The following is a 21,251-nucleotide window of genomic DNA, read 5'->3' as shown; positions in this document are numbered from 1 at the left end:
TTATATATAATGCTAACACCAGCGAATCAGCATTTTGATTGGTCTACTAATTTTCAGCAGACAATAAGCTTATTTGAAGTCTTTTGTTTGGTTGACGTTTGCTCAATTGGAAGAAAATAGACTCGCAGTTTGTAATGTTATTTGTTAAGCTTTTATTATAGCTCGAATAAAACAACATTCATCCTGTGCAGTTTGCACATCGGCCACTTGTTTCACTTGTTTCCCTGCCCGGCGAGAGCAGATCACCCCCTCTGTTTGTCCAAAACTTGTCAGTGTCAAATGAACGTTTATAATTTAACTGAAATCGAAGCTACTAGTCTTATCCACATTGCAAAGTTTTGGCTGGAAACAGACAATTTTGGCGGCTATTCTAAGTGGTTATTCTGAGTGACTAATGAACCTTTAAAACATGAGACAAAAAATCGAAAAAAAAAAAGGGGGGGGGGGACACCTTGAAATAAGAGGTTTTATTTTCGTGTGATTCGGCTTCCCGAATCTTCTTTTCATCTGGGGCGACCGTAAAACATCTCTTATGACCGATTTGCAAGTCTTTCGAAACAAAGCTACACAGGTTATTTTAGATCTTCCCGGAAGCGCATCTCCTAGCAACCCCATTGCTATTAAAGCTATATTGGAAGCCTTTGCCGCGCAGAAGTGCTGTGCGTTGTGCTATTGTTGCTTATAAGTCAATTAACAATTATTTCCCCCATTCCTTCCAGTGTAGGTTTAAGTATGATTTTTTTTATAGTTTTAATACTACTAACACTAGATCCAGAAACAACAGCTTTAGGAAAACTGCGGCCAATGGAAGACTGATTGGCCTGAAAGAATTGGAATTCTCTTGGAATTCTCTTGATTCCTCACTCAGGGAAGCACCTTCGTTGCCCCTTTTTAAGCATTGCCTCTCAAAAGCCATTCTGCAATTAATGTATTTTCTTTTTAGAATCTTAATATCTTCTCTTAATCCACCCTGGTTATCATGACTTATGCTTTTTAATTACCATATGATTAATATTTATGTCGTTCCTAGATTGAAACTTAGGTTATGTGTTTTAAAATCTTTTCGAGGACCATTCCGTAAATCAGTTCTAGTCATGTTTTTAAACTTATCATATGCTCACAGCTAAAAAATAAATCATAAAATACAACAACAGTGAATTAAGATTAATTTTCTATTGTCCGTTGAACCACTTGGTTAAATTTGTGGTTCACGCTTGCGAGGATCGTGGAGAGAGAATGTTTCAAACTATCTAGTATCGAGTGTTTTCATTCACGTGACTACTGGCCATATTGGTTTACTATACCTGCCAACTCTCACGCATTATGCGTGAGTCTCACGCCTGGGGACTAGAGACATCGATCTCACGCATCGAGGACAATTTCTCACGCCTGACTCACAAATCCGGACGAATTGTTCTAAAAAATCTTCATTTCATTTCAGATTTGTTATGTATTATTTCTTTGCTCCCTATAACAATCGCAAAAGCTTTCAAATGTCTACAACCCGTTTGAATCGTAAGTGTTCAAAGGTCGTCGGAATATCGTCGGACATTTTCGGCAACGTTCGGAAGTCTTCGGAAAATCGTCGGAAATATTCGGAAGTGGCTCGGACGTTTTCGGAAATTCCGGTCATGACGAGACAAAAATCTCACGCGTTTGACTCAGAAAAAGTTGGCAGGTATAGGTTTACTGAAACGAAAGAAAGTATTTGCATGAAAATAGAGTTCAATTCCTAGAGGTTTAGTTTGGGACACCAACATGGCCGCCATTTCTTTGTTTTGGGACACCAACATGGCCGCCGTGACGTCATGTGAAAACACTATATTTTGAGCAGTTTCTAGATTATTCGAATTTGCACGTGCATGTTCCATTCGGAGTACGATTAGGTTCGGAAAGCGAAAGCACAAAACCTCTTTGGTTCGATTGTGGCCGATTATCAAACCAATCGAACCCAATTGTTCGATTAACTTCGACTGGGTTCGGTAATAATTCGTCCAATTTACCGAGCGTTTTGTCCAGTCATGCAGACTATATTATATTTATGCGCGGGAATTTCACTTGGTGTGTGCAATTTCTCCATCTTTCATGTCATCCGGCCGGCCTGCGCTTATGGTTCTAACTTTTCACGGTGAGTACAAAGAATTTAGTTCTGCCATTTGCGACATTTTATTTGTCTTTTTCGACTCCAAAGTTTCCGCGATAAGCCCGAAATGAGACGGCCATAGCACATGCGATGTTTACATATTTTGTCGGTGTTCTAGCTTCTTTCATTTCAAGACTTATCAATGAAAATTGACAAAACTGAAATATTTTTTTTCATCCAGTGCCAGCTCACAAATACCACAGATGTTGGCTGTAATGTTAAACTAGTGTAGTTGGCAAATCCTTCTGTAGTTCACTTCCGCAAAATCCGACAATCGTTACATGGGATACAACATTTATACATCATTTACGCTGCATGGTGTTTTTATAATAGGAGACTTTTATCCCTGTGTTAAACCTTTAATTGTCTCCACAAAGATCTACAGTTCTCTCATGTGAAAGATTTTAATGTAACAACAACACTGAATGTTTTAAAGCTGCAGATAGCCATGTGAGCTCACTCGTGACCAGTCTCCTAAGTGTTTGACAAAAACATTCTTGTCCAAAACAATTTCTAAGCCGGTATTTTTACAACAGATTCTGGGGATTTCGCCCAAAATTTGGGGGATTTTCAGACCATTTTGTCCCGTAACAGCATTCTCTGCGAACCTTGAATTGTTGTCCTTCCGCGGTTGACCTAAAAGAGAGCTTGTTTGCAGGCTAGTGTAGCTGTCCGAGAGCTCACTTGGAAACGAATCGACTGCTGCTCAGGGTAGCGTGGAAAGAGCTCGTTGCTCCCAGCTTCTCCTCGGTAACGGATCAAAACGGTGGAAGGCTTCGATATGTTTTAGAGGTCTGGCTCCGGTTGTTCAAAGAGCGGATAACGCTCGGCCTCGAGGATAAAATGTACTCCAACCAATACATTTTATCAGCTGGATAGCGATTTATCCGCAGGATTAAGTTTTCCTCTCTTTGAACAACTGGGGCCTGGGGCACGTTTCTCTAAAGTCCCGGTAACTTACCGGGCCCGATAAGTGTCTTTAGTGATAAATGTTTCTTAACAGAAGTCAATTTTTGTTAGCTTTGAATACCAAATTTTAAAATCTTATGATTCTATGAAAACATTGGCGAAGTACCATGTCTGTAATCGTTCTGTAATAGGCGAAAAAACATTTAAAAATATACTTAACGGGCCCGGTAAGTTACCGGGACTTTCGAGAAACGGGCCCCTGGTCGCTTTTGGAAATACGGTATACCTCACTACGACCCTGGAGTGCGGGAGTAAGGAATGATCGAGCTCGGATTCGAGTTCCAGTTGCAGTGCGAGAATCGTTTCGAGTTACATTGAGATAGACTGGTTAACGTTCTGTATAATAAGACTAACATCAACGATGGTGAAACAGGTAATAAATACAATCAAATCAAATCCAAAGTGATTCCCCTGAAATGTTTGATTCGAATAAATTAGTCACGCATGAAATCACATGGCTGAACCAGAGCTCATTTGACCTTGGAAGAAGGAACGTTGGTAGTGGTCAAGATTATAAATTTGTTTCTCTTCGTTTGTTCGAGATTTACTCCACAATAAATTGAGCTTAATTTTTTCACACTTTAAACTTCATGAAAGTTATTCTCTCGTTTAAAAACGATTAGTTAACGCAACTATAATCTCAAAGTGTAATGAACTTAATCAGCCGTTGTTTACCGCGCCAAGCAACTGTCAAAGTTCAAAGACAAAACAACCTAAACAGACTATTGCTAAATTACTGTGCAAACGGGGCTTTTCAAATCGTTATGTGACTTTCAAATAGCCAAGGGTAGATTTTTTTTGAGTTCTCTGCGCATCTCTAACCTCTTATTCCAGTAAGTGTGGCTTGTAATTTCTCGATGTACAAGCATGCTTGACGGATGGTTTCAAGCTTTGTGACCCGTTTACAACCTCGTAAGGAAGGTATAATCTGTTTGAGTTTTTTATAAGCATTCTGTTCCGCTTCAGTTCTGAGTTTATCCTTCACCGAGTTTCGTTTCCTTTTTCTGCCTGTGGCCTGTGGATCAGTTGGCACATCCATCGACACGTGCTTGAATTCCTCGTCTGTCATTTTTGAAGAAGCCAGGAATTGTTTGTCGACTTGCAGAACTAAATTCGGATTAACGGCGGACGGGATTGCTCCATCACTTGCGGTCTCATAAAGAAATTCCTTGTTTTCAGTGCACAGAAGATCATACTCTGCTGAAAAACCACGAATACTTTCCATGGTAAACTTGGTTGTGTCTAGAATATATAACAACAGCGAAGATCGCATTCAAAATACTTACGTCGAGTTGTTCGCTAATTAGCCAACTTCAAAGGTGAAAATTTGAGGTAAACCTTACCTCTTCTGATTTTCGAGCACCTGAACTCAATAGAACTTCTTCCTGGTCAGTGAATACTTGTAAACAATAGCACTTTTAATAAATTCTTGAGAACAAGATGTCTGAACTGTTCAGTGAAGAACTGATGCGCACAACCCATGTGCCAAGTGTAAGCTGTCAACTGCTTTGATTGACGTGTTGCGAAAGGCAACGGAAGAAAACTAGTAAAATGAAATTGTAAGAAGAAAAAAAAAGAAAAAAAAAAGGAATAGCCGAATGAATAAACTTTAGGTACGTGTACAACCGAGCTGATCAAGGAGATGTCCAATGTTTCTAGCTACTTTTAGATGCCGATAAAAAGAAAACATTCAAATGTATATCGAAACCTGACGCTTTTCTAAATCCGATTCTTGAGACAAGCTCGGACGTGTCACAGTTGCGGTTATTGAATCAAGGGACCAATGGTATTGGGGGGCTTGCTATTTAACCAAATGGTTTTGAAGTTTTGACAAACTTGAGCGTTTTCGGTTAACTGTAACCGACTTAAAAACAAACCAGTTTCATTCACGAGTTTTCCACGTAAACCGGAATAACGCAATCATCATCTTAATACGTCGGGCAAACTGGACCCGAGTAGGAATGGCCGAATGGAACGGAATTTTCCGGGTTTTTCCCGATTTTCCGGAACGTTAGGACAACCTCGTGAGGTATACCCAAAATTCCGAACTTTTATTCCAAAAAATTTCTGTTCCACTCGATTCCTCACCCTCCATTTCCGGAATTTTTGGTCGAGCCCAGAGGGATGCAATCGATAATCAAAGGAAGGGTCCCCTTCCCCTTGGTCACTCTGGTCACGTGGTTAATTTCAAAATGGCGCGGGCTTCGGCCGGTCACGTCCACTTTAATTTGGAAAAGGTAAGGCTTAGTGGTACTCTTTTATCAAACTTATTTCGTAAAGAACATATGTAAGAGGATTACTATTTGTACATGTAAAATGAAAGACGCCCCGTACCTCCTTAACGCTGGCTTTACGAGGAGTTATTTGCAACGAGTCAAAGCCCGCTAAGCGTGATGCGTTTTTGTGTGTTAAAAAGAGCCAGAGGCGCTTCCAACGCGCAGAACCTTGGGTTGGAATATTTTATCGTATCTGTAATACTGCAGGTGAAATCGACAGAAGTTGACACAATCCGGTTCGAATTATCGATGACGAATTGCATGTAGTAGTGTCAGCCCGGTGGGGGCACTTGACCCATGTTTGCATGGGTATAGGGGTGCCGCTGGGGGTTTGAAACCCTGACCCTGTTTAGGACGAAAATAACCTTAAATACCTACCCTGTGTGGGACAATGTCCTCTATTTTAAGACCCTATTTAGGACAAAGGACAACATCTAGCTCTTGTGTTACACAAGTGTTTATTCACAATAGTAATAACATTTAAAGGCCCACTGTCACTTACCCCCGACATAACTAATCGAACTTAATCAAACGATTGGGTTCGATTGGTTCGGAAATCGAACACAATCGAACCAAAGCATAAATTGTGTGAGAGTTCCATTGAGTTCAATTTCCGAACCCAATCGAACCTAATTGAACGATTTTAAAATCACTTAAAAATCCGGTGCATGGATTCGTCAAAACGGAAAATAAATCAATTTTTGTTGCTGGAGTCATCCCCAAAACAGTGTGTGTTCTCATACTCTGACCACCATTTTCAACTAACAGTTGGACCTGGGGGAATCCAACCAGAAAAATATATATTCACTGATGCAAAATCAAACCTAATCTGCGAACTCAATGGAACCTGTCGGGCGGAGAGAAGCGACAGCCCGAAATATGTCTACATTCAAAGGCTAACAGCTCTTGTGGTAGGAGCATTCTTAAATGGTGAAACAGACAGGCACGACTCCCTGGGGAAGTGAAATACTTGAAACTGTATCAGGGGTTTCATTAAGTTTTGAAGTTGGGGGCACCTATAGGAGAGTGTCTGGGCAGAAAATTGCACTTGAAGTGAATTCCTTTATTTTCAGTTTGAAAGTAGGCAGGTACTGACTCTTGTGTATCCTGGTACTGGTACCCGGGTCCCACCTTCTAATAAGAACCCTGCTGTATACTCCTATATTGAAGTGGAAACGATAATTAACCAAATGATAAACTGATCACCCATGTCCTTCTCTTTTATTAGTATAAAGATTCTCGTTTTCCCTTTTCATCTCTTTTCTATTATAATATTAATGATAATAAAAATTACATTAAATTTACTTTAATTTTGTTGCATAGCCTTATCTAAATCTGCGTTATTATGTAAAGTTAAGTTTCTTTTTTTTTTCTTTTTTGTTTTTCCAACATGTTTTGTAATTTATTGTAATTTTTATTTTCCATTATGTTCTCATACTTGTCTTGTCTCGTCTCGACTAGCTTTGTGGCTATTTGCGGGATAAGCAACTTATATCTCAATTTGTAAAAATAAATTGTTGTTGTTATTGTTGTGGTCAAAGCTACTAAACTCGAACAGGACCCACCAAGCCACACAACAGATGGTGGTCTCTGCCTTCCCTCTCCTGTTCATCAACCTCAAAAGATGATGTCTTTATTGCATAGCCACCCCTCTAGCCAGCAGTAAAAAAATGACAATGAGATTCAAACCTCACTTTTCTTGTTTATATAGCGATGCTGACTCCTGCTAGCTGAATAATTCTGTGTCAACTCAAATTTTAAAGCCAACAAAAATTTTTTTGGTTATGTTCATGACATGGGCAGTGTCTTCCCAGACAAGGTGGGTCCTCTTAATTCCGAACAAACTTGTTGTAACCATTTCCCTTAAGGATGGTACCTACCAATACAGAAGTATTTTTGCGCAGTTTAAATTACTATGTGGGAAAAGCAGATCCTGCAAGCGCTATTGGAATCCAATTAAAAGAAACTCGGGGCTAACCATGCATTTTTTAGAGATAATTAAGCAACAATGTTTCTAAAAAGCTGTAAAATATAAAGGAATGAATGGTGTTTTTTTCCAAATTGAGGCTTTGTTATCTCTGAAAAATGCATGGTTACCCCAATTTTCTTTTTGGATAACAAGAGCACTTGCTAAGCGGTGTGCGACAAATGCAGACTGCAGACTTGCAGACTTGCAGACCTGCAGACCTGCAGACTTGCAGACTTGCAGACTTGCAGACCTGCAGACTTGCAGACTTGTAGACTTGCAGACTTGCAGACTTGCAGACTCAACATACTGGCCTTTCCCAATACATTTTAAAACTAGTATTGTGTAACCTCCGCCATTACATATCATGCGCTGTCTGCTTGGTACGCTTTGATACTTGGCTACTTTCACAGTTGACGTTCAGGAATTAAATTCGTACGTGCGCCAGTTTTGAGAAAACGTTGTCAAACTATATAGCAAACAGCATAACAAGAGCTAAGTTCTGGAAAAAATACAATTTTAGTGATTATTTTACATTCTAAAATATCAGGATCAGGTAAACGCTCCGACGAACGAGGCCTGTTGGATTGAATTTATCGGGTATCGAACGCCTGGCAAGAACGAATTAGCTGCACAGCGTTATTCAAAAGACATTAATAAGGAATTTCCGATATTTTGATTGGTTATCGAGATGTACGAGTTCAAAGTCAGAATAGCAAAAAATATGTAGATGTGTTGCTCAGGTGGTCGCCATGCCAAAGTTAAATTGAATTTAAAACCCTGTGCGAGATTTTAGCTCTTAAAATTTCGTAAACAACAAATGCCTCCACAAGGGATTACATCTCCTCGATCGTACTAAATGCCGCGAGCTAGTGAATCAGCAACACTCCATGGAACTAACAACACTAGCACATAATTCTCGTTAAATTCCAAAGTCGCGAAAATCCGGAAGTATGCAGGTCGCGCAAGTCTTCACGGTTGTCCTCTGAAAGTAGCCAAGTAGCCTTAAAAGCGTACTATTCTAAGCGGACAGCGCTTGATGTGGAATGGCGGAGGTTACACAATGTTATTTTTAAAATGAATTTGAAAAGGCCAGTATGTTGAGTCTGCAAGTCTGCAAGTCTGCAAGTCTGCAAGTCTGCAGGTCTGCAGGTCTGCAAGTCTGCAAGTCTGCAGTCTGCATTTGTCGCACACCGCTTGCTAAGTTCTGCTTTCTCCGCATAGTTAAAAACCATGCCAAAATATCCTTATATTAGAAGGCACCACCCATAGGAAACCCAAGTATCTTGAGATGCACAGAACGTATGCGCAGTAACAAAAGTAGGCACCGTCCTTAATTTTTCTTTTTAGACTCTCTCCAAAGGCATGTACCATGTTCAAAGTAAATGGGTGCCAGTACTTGGGTCCTGGCTTCTAATAAAACACCTGTGGCTCTCCTTTACATTTAAGTGAACTCTGCTTATTTGGGAGAATCTAAAAAATTGGATTTGTAAGTCTAGACCATGCAGGTTATAGGGAGTCCAACCTCTGGGGATCTGTGCCCAGTTCTTTGGAAGCTGATTAAAATGTTAATCCACAGTTAAAAGTTAACCAAGGCTCTCATTTTGCTCGTTCAAAGTTTTTTTTAAAGAGTTACTGTCATGGTAATGTTGTTGTATGTTTTTTTCAAAACTGCTCAAATATTTGATGAAGTTTATTAAACCTTTTTTGCTAACATGAAATTGCTCTTACAACACAGTGTAGAAAATATTATGGGATTTCTCCAAGGAAAAACTAACTATAATCATTTGTTAGCAACTTCTCTAAAATGCACAAGGAGAACTTGAAAAAATTGGCCAGTTTTTTCAAGTTGCATTCCATATTCATTCCTAGCCATCCCCAGCCAAATGTAATTAAATAAATACTAATACTGTGCACTAGTTGGGTTATTAACAAAACTGAACCAGAATATTGCCTGATACAATGTACTTATAGCTGATGAGGCTGTAGGCTGAGTGGGCTAAACTCAGGGGATATTCTGCAAGATTAGGTGGGATCTCGCACTCTCCTGTACAGGTCATCAAATCTCCAAGAAACAATCAACTTTTGATTTTTTTTCTTTACAATCAGCTTCAACCCTAAATTTATTTCTCAAAAAAATAGCGCAATGTCCCCTGTAAAGAGAGACCTCTTTACAATTATTGTAAAGAGGCCTGTCTTTACAATGCACATAGCCGAGGGTATGTGACGGACATTTTTCAGGTTCTGTTTAAGGCCGGCTTCACCCTATACAGTTTCCTAGAGGCTCCTGATTCTCTGTTCAAGATGTCTTATAACTCTTGAAATTGCCCAAGTCCAGCTTGGAGCAAAATTCTCAAGTTTTGAAAATAATTATTGTAAAACAAACTAACTGCAGGTCTGAGTTTTGGTAAGGTTTTCAAGAGGCGTGCCGTAAACTCTCACCGACAATTTAGAAGAGTACTTCCCCAGGAAATTTTTTTTTATAGAGAAGCCACTTCAATGAATTAAAAAGTGAAGTTCTTTTAAATTTATCTCTTTCAGACATCACAAGAAACTCAAAGTGGTTCATACAGTGATGGTTTCTCTGACAGTGACGAAGCTTCGCTGTCACGTATGTCAATATCCAGAAGGTACATGTAACAATGTTGTTTCTGTCTGCTGTATTGTTAAAGCAATCATAACTTGAAAAATCCTCTTTATGATTATGTCCATTAACAACGATATTGGATTTTTGCCTTTTAAGAGTCTAGCTGCCATCACTTAATGCATACAAAGGATGAATTCTTGACAGGCAAAATTGCAGTTTGTTTTTTGCCTCTTCTGTCGTCTGTCTGTCTTCTGGAGCATTTCTCTCGCTGCGCCCTAACTTAACATCTGAAACAGACTACAGAGCTGGGGAAATACAGTGCCTGTACTGCTGACTGAAAAAAATGAAAGTACAGGTGGACATATTATTTTGTTAAAATTGTGGTCATGTACATGTATATATAGCATGTGATTAGCATCAAATGTCAAAGTTGTATTGTGATATTAAAATATGCAGTTCTGATACTGGAATATTCATTTCTGTAATTCAATACTTGTATTGTGATATTCTAAATTATGTAGTTCTGTAGACGCATTCCAGAATATTCAATTCTGTTATTCATTAGTTGTATTGTGATATTCAAAATATTAATAATTTTATGCAGTTCTAACATTGAATTATGAAGTGATGACATCTTATTCGGCATGGCACTCAGTAACCTGTTTTGAATTAATCAGGTGAGGCTGGGCATCACTCTCCGACACGATAATTTACTTTCCGCCATTTTTATGGTAATCACACTCCATAGTCATGCTAAATGTTTTTGTTTTTATAACCACAGGAAAATGCCAGATGCCACAAAGGTCCAAACACTTCAACTCCAAAACCCTCAGCCAAAGAGGTCAGTCAAGGCAACTGTTGGACATGCATGTTTTATTGTTTAAACAGGGAAATTTTAGCCTAAAAAGAAATTAGAAGGTTGGTAGTAAAATGATTGTGCACTCGGTTCATGCAGCACTACTTTCAACATATTCACTCTGCTCGAATGTTGTTTACATGGCTGTGCAAACATTTGGTGCTGTAGGTAATGATGGCCTGAGGAAATGGGAGTTGCAACAGAATGTTGTTAACTCAATCAATCTTTGAGCTTGATCAAGGTAAACCAACTTTTCAATTTATTTTGCGAATGCTTTGACCAAGTGACGCCTGGAGGTCTGGGGTGGATGATTCATCACGAGTGGAAAAAATGAGCATTTTTAAAAGCAGAAGTTATGCTGCTGTGTGGCGGCAGCTTAATAGCACAATTCTCATTGGATATTAAATGGACTGATAAGTAAATTCTAGCAGTGTTCATTAACTTGAGAAAAGGTTACCTCTGATATTTGCCACTAATGGCTAAGACCATTGGATAGCAAATAGCAGCTTTTAGTGCCAATTATAATGAATAGGAACCAATAATTATAGTAATTGGAAAATGTGTTTAAAATATGCAATGGAATAAGTGTGTTGGAATACATATATTTTAAGCTTGATGAATAAATGAGAATGATGTATTATTCAGTAAGTGACACAGGCGTACTCCCCCCCCCCCCCCCCCAAAAAAAAAAAAAAAAAGCGAGTGCTCCTATCAGGAGTGGAACCCTCTAGTAGTTCAGATGTTCTACCACTGAGCTACAGGAGACTTGTGGGAGCTAAGGCCATTAAAGTTAAGGTTCATGGGACAAACATCTTGCATACTGCTAGGATTGAAATGTCATGTGTGGCATATGCACAATGGAATAAATGTGATGGAATATTTTAAGCCTGGTGAATAAATGAGAATGATGTATTATTCAGTAAGTGACACAGGCTTACTCGGAAAAAGTAACTCATAAGGCGCACTTATGGCGAGGGTGGCACATACATAGAAGGGGTGCTTACTGGAAAGAGATGATTATTGAAATTGGGGTGCTTATTAACAAAGTGGAACACAAAAGGGGAGTGGTTATTGGAAAGGACTGATCACTTTTTTTTTCTTGAGAGTTTGATTAACCATAACTGATCATCACCCTACTTTGTTCACTAGCAGACCAAGATCATCCATATGAGGATATTCTTGAAGAAGTCTATGGTAAGAGCAAAAATTCTTAGTTCTGAGCTCAGGGTGCGTGCCAAATTTAAAGTGAAATTGTTGTGCGGTTAAAAGATGTTCAAGAGAGAGAGAGATAAAGAGAGGGGCTAGGTTAGCAAAACAGGTAGGGAGGGAGGTAGGGGGTAAGAGAAAACTATTTTTATTTTGTAAATGTCTGCTAATGACCCAGCTTGTATGCTTTCTTCTTATTGACTTAGAATCAAAAGAAAATGCCAGAAAAAAAAATCTCACAAGAACTAAACTAACATAAGGCAATATTTCTGGAGCTTGACCAGTACTGTCTTCATAAATCCAGGTATATAAATACATATATGGAGACTAACCAATAGACAACCTACTTCACACATAAGCAGAACAAAAAAGAATGCAGGAAAAGGGATAAATGAATTGCCAAAGAAAAAGGTAAAAAGTAGGAACACTTTGCTATTTCCTTGTCTTGTAATTTCAATTAATCATACATCTATCAATGTTATTTACAAATCTCCGGTATAAAAAAGGCAGAGTAGAGGAAATAGACGAAACTATCCAGTCTGGTAATCCAAACATAAAATTTTCTAGAGCTATTTGCATACTTTAAGAATAACTATTATTATCACATAATGATGCAAACACCATTTTAGTGGTGGCACGTTACATGTACAGGTGTATTAAAGTGCCCCTAACCCTTCAATTTGTTTTCTTTTGGTAGATTTCCATATCTTTCAAGAACTCATTTTCGAAAAAAAATTTTGAGAAATATTGAATCCTTTTTCTTTTTTTACGAGCGCTAGAAGTGAAGGCAGAAGGCAGTCTTGTCGATATTTTCACCTGTCGTTCGCATTAGTCCCCCACTCAGCCAAATATGGAGTGTGATGTAAGAAAAGGACATTGTGCAAAAATATCTGAAGATTCGCGGTAATGCTTCAATTGTAAACGGAGAAAATGGTTGAAAATGTGTGGTTTTTGGATGCAGCAACTCTCGAAATGTAGAGAAAGGAATCAGCATGCATAAGATTCCTTCTGAATCCTTCTGGTGTCCTTTTCTTACGTCACAGCTAAGAAAGTGTCAAATATCGGACGCTTCTCATTGGCTTGTTTCTAATGAGCCCACGAGACAAAAATTTGTCCAGCGGGGCGTAAAGCACGTAAAAATTTAAAATTTCAGTAACTTTTAGCGCTCATAAAATAAAAAGGATTCAATATTTCTAAAAAAAATTTTCGAAAATGAGTTCTTCACAGATATGGAAATCTACCAAAAGAAAACAAATTGAAGGGTTAGGCGCACTTTAACAGGACCGAATGCAAAGCAAGTTAATGCACTGAAAAGCATGTGGATTTGTGTTCCATTTTCACTGCCAACCAAAATATTCATCATCACTTCGCCGAAACCTCATGAATGCAAACTTTATTTCTCCCACTGCATAAACACCCTAGGCCATGTAGAAACCACAATGTGATGGATCTATCCAGACACTGTCCTTTCACCTTTCATAAGGAGCAAGTTACAAAAATGAATGATTTTTACAACAATAATTATTCTTGATATCCAGCCAAATATGCCATGTTGAGGAATGCACACGTATCTCTGAAATAAAAGTTGTGATTTTCTTTTGTTCACCCTTACCTAAAAACAGTATATTTAGAGTATACTAAATCTATAATTGAAGTATACTGCAATAAGTATACTTTTAGTAGGATTTATTGAAGTATACTTTTAGTATACTCAAAGTATACTTTCAGTATACTTGTATCCATCTGATATTGGAAAGCCCAGGAGTATAGTAATTACTTGAGGTATACTTTAAGCAACCATGGCTGGGTTCAGTATACATATAGTGTACTGCAACAAAAGCGGAGGTCTACAAAAAGTATACTTTTGTGTACTGACAAAACACACTACAATAACTGCAACTGCAGACAAAGCAAAGCCAATATACAAATCCACCAAGACTTAGTTCCTTTGCCGGATAGTCATCCATTTTGACCATGAAGATGAAACTGTTGATGCCTTGAGTGAGGTAATAAAAAGATTACACATGAAACAATGATTGTTGAAAATAAATTATTAAGTATTATTAACAATCATATAATTTAAATAAGTGAATTTCTGTTTTACATTAGGGGACTTAATAGCAAACCAAGAAGTTGTGGAGCAATTGAGCAGATGTCTACTGTGGGTTGCTCACACTAATTCTCCTCCAGCATCATACGTGATGGAGACTTTGAAGGTTGCCATTGGGGGAGAGGCATCTGGCCTCCATGTGCTAATTCTCCTCCACGCTGGACTTACACAACATCCAATTGCGGGAGCATTGTTAGCGGGTACATACAGTACAACAATATATTATTTATAAAATACACACTGGAACTACTAGCAGTGGAACATATAAAAGTATATTAAGTAAAATACCAGAAAAAAAAGGTGCTTACAACATGTACAACAAGTTAATTACCATTAATTTCATGATTTAAGTGCACTACATCAAATAATGCAATTAGGCACCATACATGTTTTACCCTAAATTGAAACATAACTACAACAATTAATAGAGTGTGTGCACGACGGCCATGTTGGAGGACCAAAACAATACAATGATTTTCTTTTGGGAAATATATTCTATTTTTATGCAAACATCTTCTATTGTTTCAGTCCTCCAACATGGCCGCCGTGCACACACTCTATTGGCTACAGTATGATGACAATAAATGTTTTTTGGTTTATTACTGCACAAAAAGGTGAAGACATTACTGATTAGGATATCATTAATTTAGCAAATGAGAACATTCAAAACATAGATTAGCCATAAAGTATCAAAGGTAAGAAAAACTTGCCTATTAATGATCAAATGGGAACAAAAGTAAAGAGATCGAATGAGTATACATGGGGTAGCAAGGGTCTCAAATAAGCGGGTAAAGTTGCACTGTCATCCTACAGTTAAAATGGCAGGCATGCAGGTTGGAGCTTGAGCCAATTTATGTACCAGTGGAAGCAACTACTTTCAACAGCAGAATGGAATGCTAATCAATTGTACATGCAGTTACTTTCAGCACTAAAACATGTCCCTGTTGCTCATCTTTTCATTTTTGTGAAAATGGACAATGGGGATTAATATTGTTACGTCGCACGAAACATTACACAACAATAAAAATTATTTTTAGTTAATCCATAAACTAACCCTACATGAACATGCAAGTTAACAACATCCTGCTCATGGTTTGCTAATTGGAGAATCCAACCAAGCCTTTGCAAACTTGACAAACGTTCTCAAAGCTATGAGGGTGGTTTACTGTACTGTAAAGAACCACTAGTTGCCAGCCTCACAAATTTTAAGGTCTCTGACAATAGACTGACTAGCCCATTATACAGGGATGCACACAGAGTAGTTATTAAAGTAAATGTCAATAATGATCACTCAGGTTATGTGAATGTGCTGTCAAGACAACCTTTCATTTAAAACATTAATCTATTTTAAAAATTTCACAGGGAAAGGATTGCAAGCAGACAAGAGCTGTAAGGAAAGAACAAGATGCTGCCTTAAGAGCATCAGTGAGTATTATAGAATTGAAACCATTTCGACCTAACTATGTCAAAAGCTTCCTGTGTAGGGTCCCAATCTCGTGCATCTGTAGGCAACCACCTCATGTAAGGGACCCCTAAGAACAAACAAACAAAAACAGTACAAAACAAGCAAACTGTCAATCAATTAGGAAATTAACCTGGCAACCCTTTAGTGGAATAGTGCTGCAAAGTTTTGTATTATACACGAACGTTTGGGAGATGCTGATAGAGAAGGATTTACTTAGATCAAGCCACAACTACAGTGTATATAGATATGCATGTTTTCAATCTTGCACTGATGCCTTGAGTTGACTTCAGTATGGGGATTTATAAGGTAGATACTGTATATTTAAGAAAGCAAATTTAAAAAAAAACCATTTTTTCCCTTGGTAGGAATTGGCTGACAGAGAAAAAGAGGTGAGTTTTAGTTAAATAATTATTTTAACAAAAAAACAAAATAAGTATCACTGACAATATAGAGATTAACATCATTTAAGTTAATTTGCGCAAAATAGTTGCATTTGACATGTAATTAAACCAAGAAAATTTTATAAGGAAACCAATATTGACTTGGCAGTACCTTGAATATATTTGGTTGGTTGGCGGTGACTTTTTTTTTCACATTTCTTGTTTCTTTCAATTATATTTGTCTGTTATTGGTACTACAGGCTGCAGCAGCAACTGCATACAAGGCAGCCCATATGTCCCGTATATCGATAACAACTCGAGTCCCTGTGGTTGATCAACTGGTAAGTGATTATAAATGCCAACATTGGGTATCACACTATGAACATTATTTCTGGCTATATGTTGGGTAACAAAAACTTTTATTAAACATTCCAGATAATAACTATAAAAAAAAAAGATTAACGTCAAGAACAAAAGGTCTGTGAATATAATACTGCTACATTTAATGTAGCCAGTAGAGCTTGTAAATGTTGAGAAAAAGAAAATAGAAATTGGTGACAAAAAAGGTTATTTACACAAGTAAGGTATTCATGGCAACTCCCTACTGACAATGTATAATTTTTAAAAATGGAAAAAAAGGCAAATGGAAAACGTTTTGCTAACTAAGATATTTACCAGTTAAAGGCTGACCTACACAAACTACATGAATCGTTGTTCATGTGAAATGCACGAAAATTTTTTAATGTAAATGTTTAGACTGCAATGGTCATTGAATACGCCGCATTTAATTAATCATCTCTCCCAGTAAATCGTATTTTAAACACAAGTCTCTATTTTATATTTCGGGATTATCTTTTTACAAGGTCCCAGTGCCAAGACCCCCCTCACTCTATATTCTGGATATCTTGGAAAACCTTTTCGCCACAAAAAAAAATTCCAAAGCTATCAGCAAATCATGTACACCGCTTTAGATTTAACAAATAAAAAATACTCACATGATAATGTTAACAACTGTCTTTGAAATAGGAAGAATGTTTCAATGCCAAAATGCACTGGTTAGAAATTTATGTACCATATATACATGTCTGACTCTTAGTTAAAAGTGACATGTCACATGCCATGGATTTAATATATTCTTTCAGCCTGAGGGACAAATTCATGTCATTATAGAAAAGTGAGATGGTAAAAGAATGAAACTGATAGTTGACCAAAACAGCCAAGTTAATTAAGGTATTGGCAACGCTTATCAAATATAATGAGGTTATATTAAAAGCAACACAAGAGTAGACAACATGTAAGCAATTTCTATCATATAATACAACATTAACAGCATATAATTTCAAGCTCACTTCAAATGGAAAGTTAGGGCAGTTTCCAAACCTATTTCAATGCTGTGAAAACTATAATATGCTCTTCTTGATGTTTACAGTTATGGCTTTCAATAAAAAAAATAATGATAAGAAAACAAAAAGTCTTGTTTGTAAACTTGACAAAAATTCCTATCAATAAAAAATTGTTATTAAGGCTGCATGGAACGAATGACCTAGGAACGCAACCCTTTCAATGTAATTTGATGTGTAATTTCCTGGATATTATTTCAGATCATACTGCAAGTCCACAAAATTAGAGGTTCAACAGAGCTGTATCCTTTCTGGTTAAAACAGCCGTTTCCAAATGAATATAAAATTTAATATTGCATCTGTTTGCCAGGCAGTTCTGAATTTGTGATGTCCAAAAATTTGACAGCATTGTTTACATGTAGTTTTACACAGGGTACGAGGAATGTTTAGATGCAGGAATTAAGCAAGCAGACGAGTCAAGTACAGTCACCTTTAACAGAAAGTTTACAAAGGTAGGGGAAGTTAGTTATTACGTATTAGTAATAAAGACTAAATATTGTATTTACAGTTTATTTGGTCAGGCTGCACATTTAAAAACACCTTTTCTGGTTAGAGTGCAGCTTATAATCATGTGTGATCCATGCAAGGATAAGCACTGTTAACCTTTTTCTTTCAATTGCTAGAATAAATTATATTTTTATAACAAAATTTTCACTTTAATAATTTACATGCTATAACACTGTGTACAAGTTATTTGAATGAAGGTAAATCTGCTTGAATGTGCTGTTATTGTAGGATACTGTTTTGTTGTCTCCACTGTATATTGCATATGAAGGACTTCATGACTAACAGTTTTTGATCACAAAAATTTATATTCAGTTGCAAACTGTGATGCATAAAAACTTAAGCCAAAATGATTACATGTGAACACCTTCAGTTTCTGATGTGAAAAAGTCTTAACGCCAATTTAGATGGTACAACTTTTGCTTACAACTGTCGCATGCGATTTCTGGAGCGCGCGCTGCTTGCGTCATGCAAACTACATTGTATACAACTCTCGTCACTCAACATTGCCTATACCTGCGATTGTCGTAGGATATTAACACATTTTTTTGTGACTTACACGACAGTCGTAAGCTAGTTGTAGGTTTGATTTACACGAAACAATTCGTGTCGTAGGGCTGTCGTAAGCTTGTCGCATGCGACAACATCATACCGTGTAAATCGCCCTTTAGAGGTGCAAATTTGCTACCATAACTGAACTTAATATGTGATTCTGTCAAAAATAAACATTTTGAGACCTGTATAGAAAACGTAATCCTCTGCACAGGATAAGTTTATCAAAGAAAGAAAGGTGAAATGAAGACATGACACATGTGCTCGTTGACATGCTTTCAATTTTGACATTTGCACATGGAGAAAGCTATAATTTGTGTACTCATTGAATTTGTCGACAAATGTGGAAAGAAGAGAAAGCGAGAGAGAAACAAAACGAAAAAACACAGGTGATGAACAAGCACAATTCAATGTAAAAAATGCAGCGACTGACAAATGCGAGCTGTAAAGACAGAGTATTTTGCCGTTTTAATTGGTTTAATCGGTGCACCTTGTGATTCAGTGCACCTACAGTCTGACTGGGTCTGTATATGAGCTAGTGGTAAAAAATATGCTGTGTGTCCTGCAGATCAAATGAAGATTTGTCTCATTTTGGTATTGCTTTTTCGAAATTCATACAATCTAGCCTGAAATAATAAAAAAAAGACAGCTATTACACCAGCCAGTGGAGGTTTAGGCCAGAAAGCAAGGAGGAAGAATTATTATAGATAAAAGTGCTTCACAAAGCAATTTGATTCAGTCATTCTCATTCTTATTATGACAGACACGAGATAAATACTTTATATTCATTTCCAAAGTTGTTGAAGGAAGCATTGCTTAAGAAATGAAATCCAAGACAACTGTGATAATGGTGAATAAAACTCGGTAGCAAATTATTTTAGTGCCATCAGTTCATTTATAGAAGATAGAATGTGAAAGCTAAACTTTAAACAACAGCATTGTGCACCTGTTTTTGCATCTCAAAAGTTAACACCACCTTGCCCAATAAACACACCACTGATCAGTAAAGTTTCTGTTTGAATGGTCACACTTTAGGATTTCATCCACAGATTCAAAAGTTAGAATCACCTTGTACAGCATAATGAACAGCACCACAGGAAAGTACTGCTCAGTAGCTTTCATTTAAATGGTCACACTTTAGGATTTCATCCACAGATTCAAAAGTTAGAATCACCTTGTGCAGCATAATAAACAGCACCACAGGAAAGTACTGTTCATTAGCCTTCATTTGAATGGTCACACTTTAGGATTTCATCCACACATTCAAAAGTTAGAATCACCTTGTGCAGCATAATAAACAGCACCACAGTACAGGAAAGTACTGTTCAGTTAAGCCTTCATTTGAATGGTCAGACCTGAGTATTTCACTCACAGACTCAAAAGTTAGAACCACCTTTACAGCATAATAAACAACACCAGAGGAAAGTACTGCTCAGTAGGTTTTATTTGAATTGTCACGTTTCATCCACAGACCTCTCTTCCCCTCCAAAAAATAAAACGTAGGTTTTGATTGCCACATGATCAACAAGAAAACCACACGTGCACTACCAAAATCGTTCCCAAAAAAGACTGGTTTTACTGTAACCAGGTTATGTTGCCAGTTCTCATGTTTTTGTTGAATAGTGGCTGGCGTTAACATTTTTTTTTTCATAGAAAGTGAAGAATGTTACACACTTTGTGCTGCAGGTCGCGAAGGCACTTTGAAACAAACACACAGCGTTTGACGTGAAAAAAATTGCTTGTTTCAGGTGCCATCCCTGTCAGGTTGGATTTCGCAAAGTGGGAACAAGAAATGTAAGGGAAAAAAACACCAAGGAGAGAAGAAAGGATGAAAGAAGGAACGCTGACTACAATGCCGTAAATATAATGCCTACTGTGATTTAGATTGTATGAGAAGAAAAGTGTTAAAATGAAGTTTTGCCAAATTATTTTCAGTCGAAAAATTCTCAATTCCGTCCAAGTTGCAGTGCATTTTAGGAAGACGATCAAGATTCACCAAACTTTCCAGTGTTACAACTTTTGGGAGCACCCTTAGTATGCACGAAATAACAATTAACCTTTTTTTCCGAAGTCTGTTGGGACACTAAACTATACCAAGCAGTGAGTCTGAGTTGATTTTTTTTGTTTCGCGCTCAGGTAAAATCTGAGTCGTGTTTCAGATTTACAAATCTCCCATTTTATGGTCAGCACTTTGAACATAGTTTTAAGTGTTTAAAGGTAAAATATTTTGGAATTAAAAATTGGTAACAGCTAGTAGAACTTTATATTCGGATCTAAATGGGAGTCTTGTATTGTGCGCTTGTCGAAAGCAAATCTTGCCAGGATAGTTTTGCACGCTTTAAAGACATCTTTTCAAGTTTTCATAAATGTTAAGGCCCGTCATTTGCTTCAACATGCGTTCAACACTTTGTTGAACCAATGTTGGAGACATTTGAACAGATCGTTCAACATCGTTGAAAGATAAAAAAAATGTTGAAAGCGTGTTGAATCGAATTTAAATCGGTTTAAACTTTCATTTATCATCCATGCAACATTTCCTTTGTTCTTGAAAATTTCGAATGGTGTTGAAGCCGTTTGAACACTCCTTTCAACATTTTCCCAACATCTGTCAACTTTTGTTGAACGAATGTTGGTAAAATGTTGAAACCGTTAAAATAGGCCTTTATGGTTTTGATGCTAAAGCAAGACATTATTAATTTCTGTGCTATTATTATTACGTACATTCTGTAAAGAAGGTTTTATTCAAAGTATTACGCACTGACCTACTTCCTGTAATAGTGCATATCTAGTTATTGAAGACAGCATAAAAAGCATTTTTTTTTTAAAACAACATTACC

General features: G+C 37.3%; 2 protein-coding genes across 5 annotated transcripts; one reads left to right on the top strand and one right to left on the bottom strand.

Annotated features, from left to right (window-relative positions):
• The first annotated feature begins 1,908 nt into the window (after positions 1 to 1,908).
• On the top strand, positions 1,909 to 20,667 carry LOC146466928 (uncharacterized). 4 transcript variants are annotated; one of them, XM_085126446.1, is made up of 11 exons: positions 5,014 to 5,349; positions 9,896 to 9,984; positions 10,723 to 10,782; positions 11,947 to 11,991; positions 14,113 to 14,313; positions 15,476 to 15,538; positions 15,944 to 15,967; positions 16,219 to 16,299; positions 17,101 to 17,188; positions 17,560 to 17,810; positions 20,101 to 20,667. In XM_085126446.1, exons 1-7 carry the CDS (start codon positions 5,237 to 5,239, stop codon positions 15,952 to 15,954), a joined length of 582 nt encoding a protein of 193 aa, XP_084982572.1. In that variant the 5' UTR covers positions 5,014 to 5,236; the 3' UTR covers positions 15,955 to 15,967; positions 16,219 to 16,299; positions 17,101 to 17,188; positions 17,560 to 17,810; positions 20,101 to 20,667. The 4 variants fall into 4 exon arrangements, 3 of the variants coding, with proteins under 3 accessions (XP_084982571.1, XP_084982573.1, XP_084982572.1); XM_085126445.1 differs by lacking the exons at positions 5,014 to 5,349; positions 15,944 to 15,967 and adding an exon at positions 1,909 to 2,128; XM_085126447.1 differs by lacking the exon at positions 17,101 to 17,188 and having other exon boundaries at positions 5,013 to 5,349; positions 17,731 to 17,810.
• On the bottom strand, positions 3,693 to 4,614 carry LOC146466929 (uncharacterized). Its single transcript, XM_085126451.1, has 2 exons — positions 4,456 to 4,614; positions 3,693 to 4,354 (listed from the first exon to the last, which is right to left on the bottom strand). The coding sequence occupies exon 2, from the start codon at positions 4,335 to 4,337 to the stop codon at positions 3,930 to 3,932; it is 408 nt and encodes a 135-aa protein (XP_084982577.1). The 5' UTR covers positions 4,338 to 4,354; positions 4,456 to 4,614; the 3' UTR covers positions 3,693 to 3,929.
• Positions 20,668 to 21,251: the final 584 nt, after the last annotated feature.

Source organism: Pavona decussata, unplaced genomic scaffold (genome assembly GCF_977016875.1).
Source record: "Pavona decussata unplaced genomic scaffold, jaPavDecu1.1 SCAFFOLD_140, whole genome shotgun sequence".
Lineage (NCBI taxonomy): Eukaryota > Metazoa > Cnidaria > Anthozoa > Scleractinia > Agariciidae > Pavona > Pavona decussata.
The sequence above is the reverse complement of the archived record's forward strand: the minus strand, read 5'-3'. Positions and strand labels throughout refer to the sequence as shown.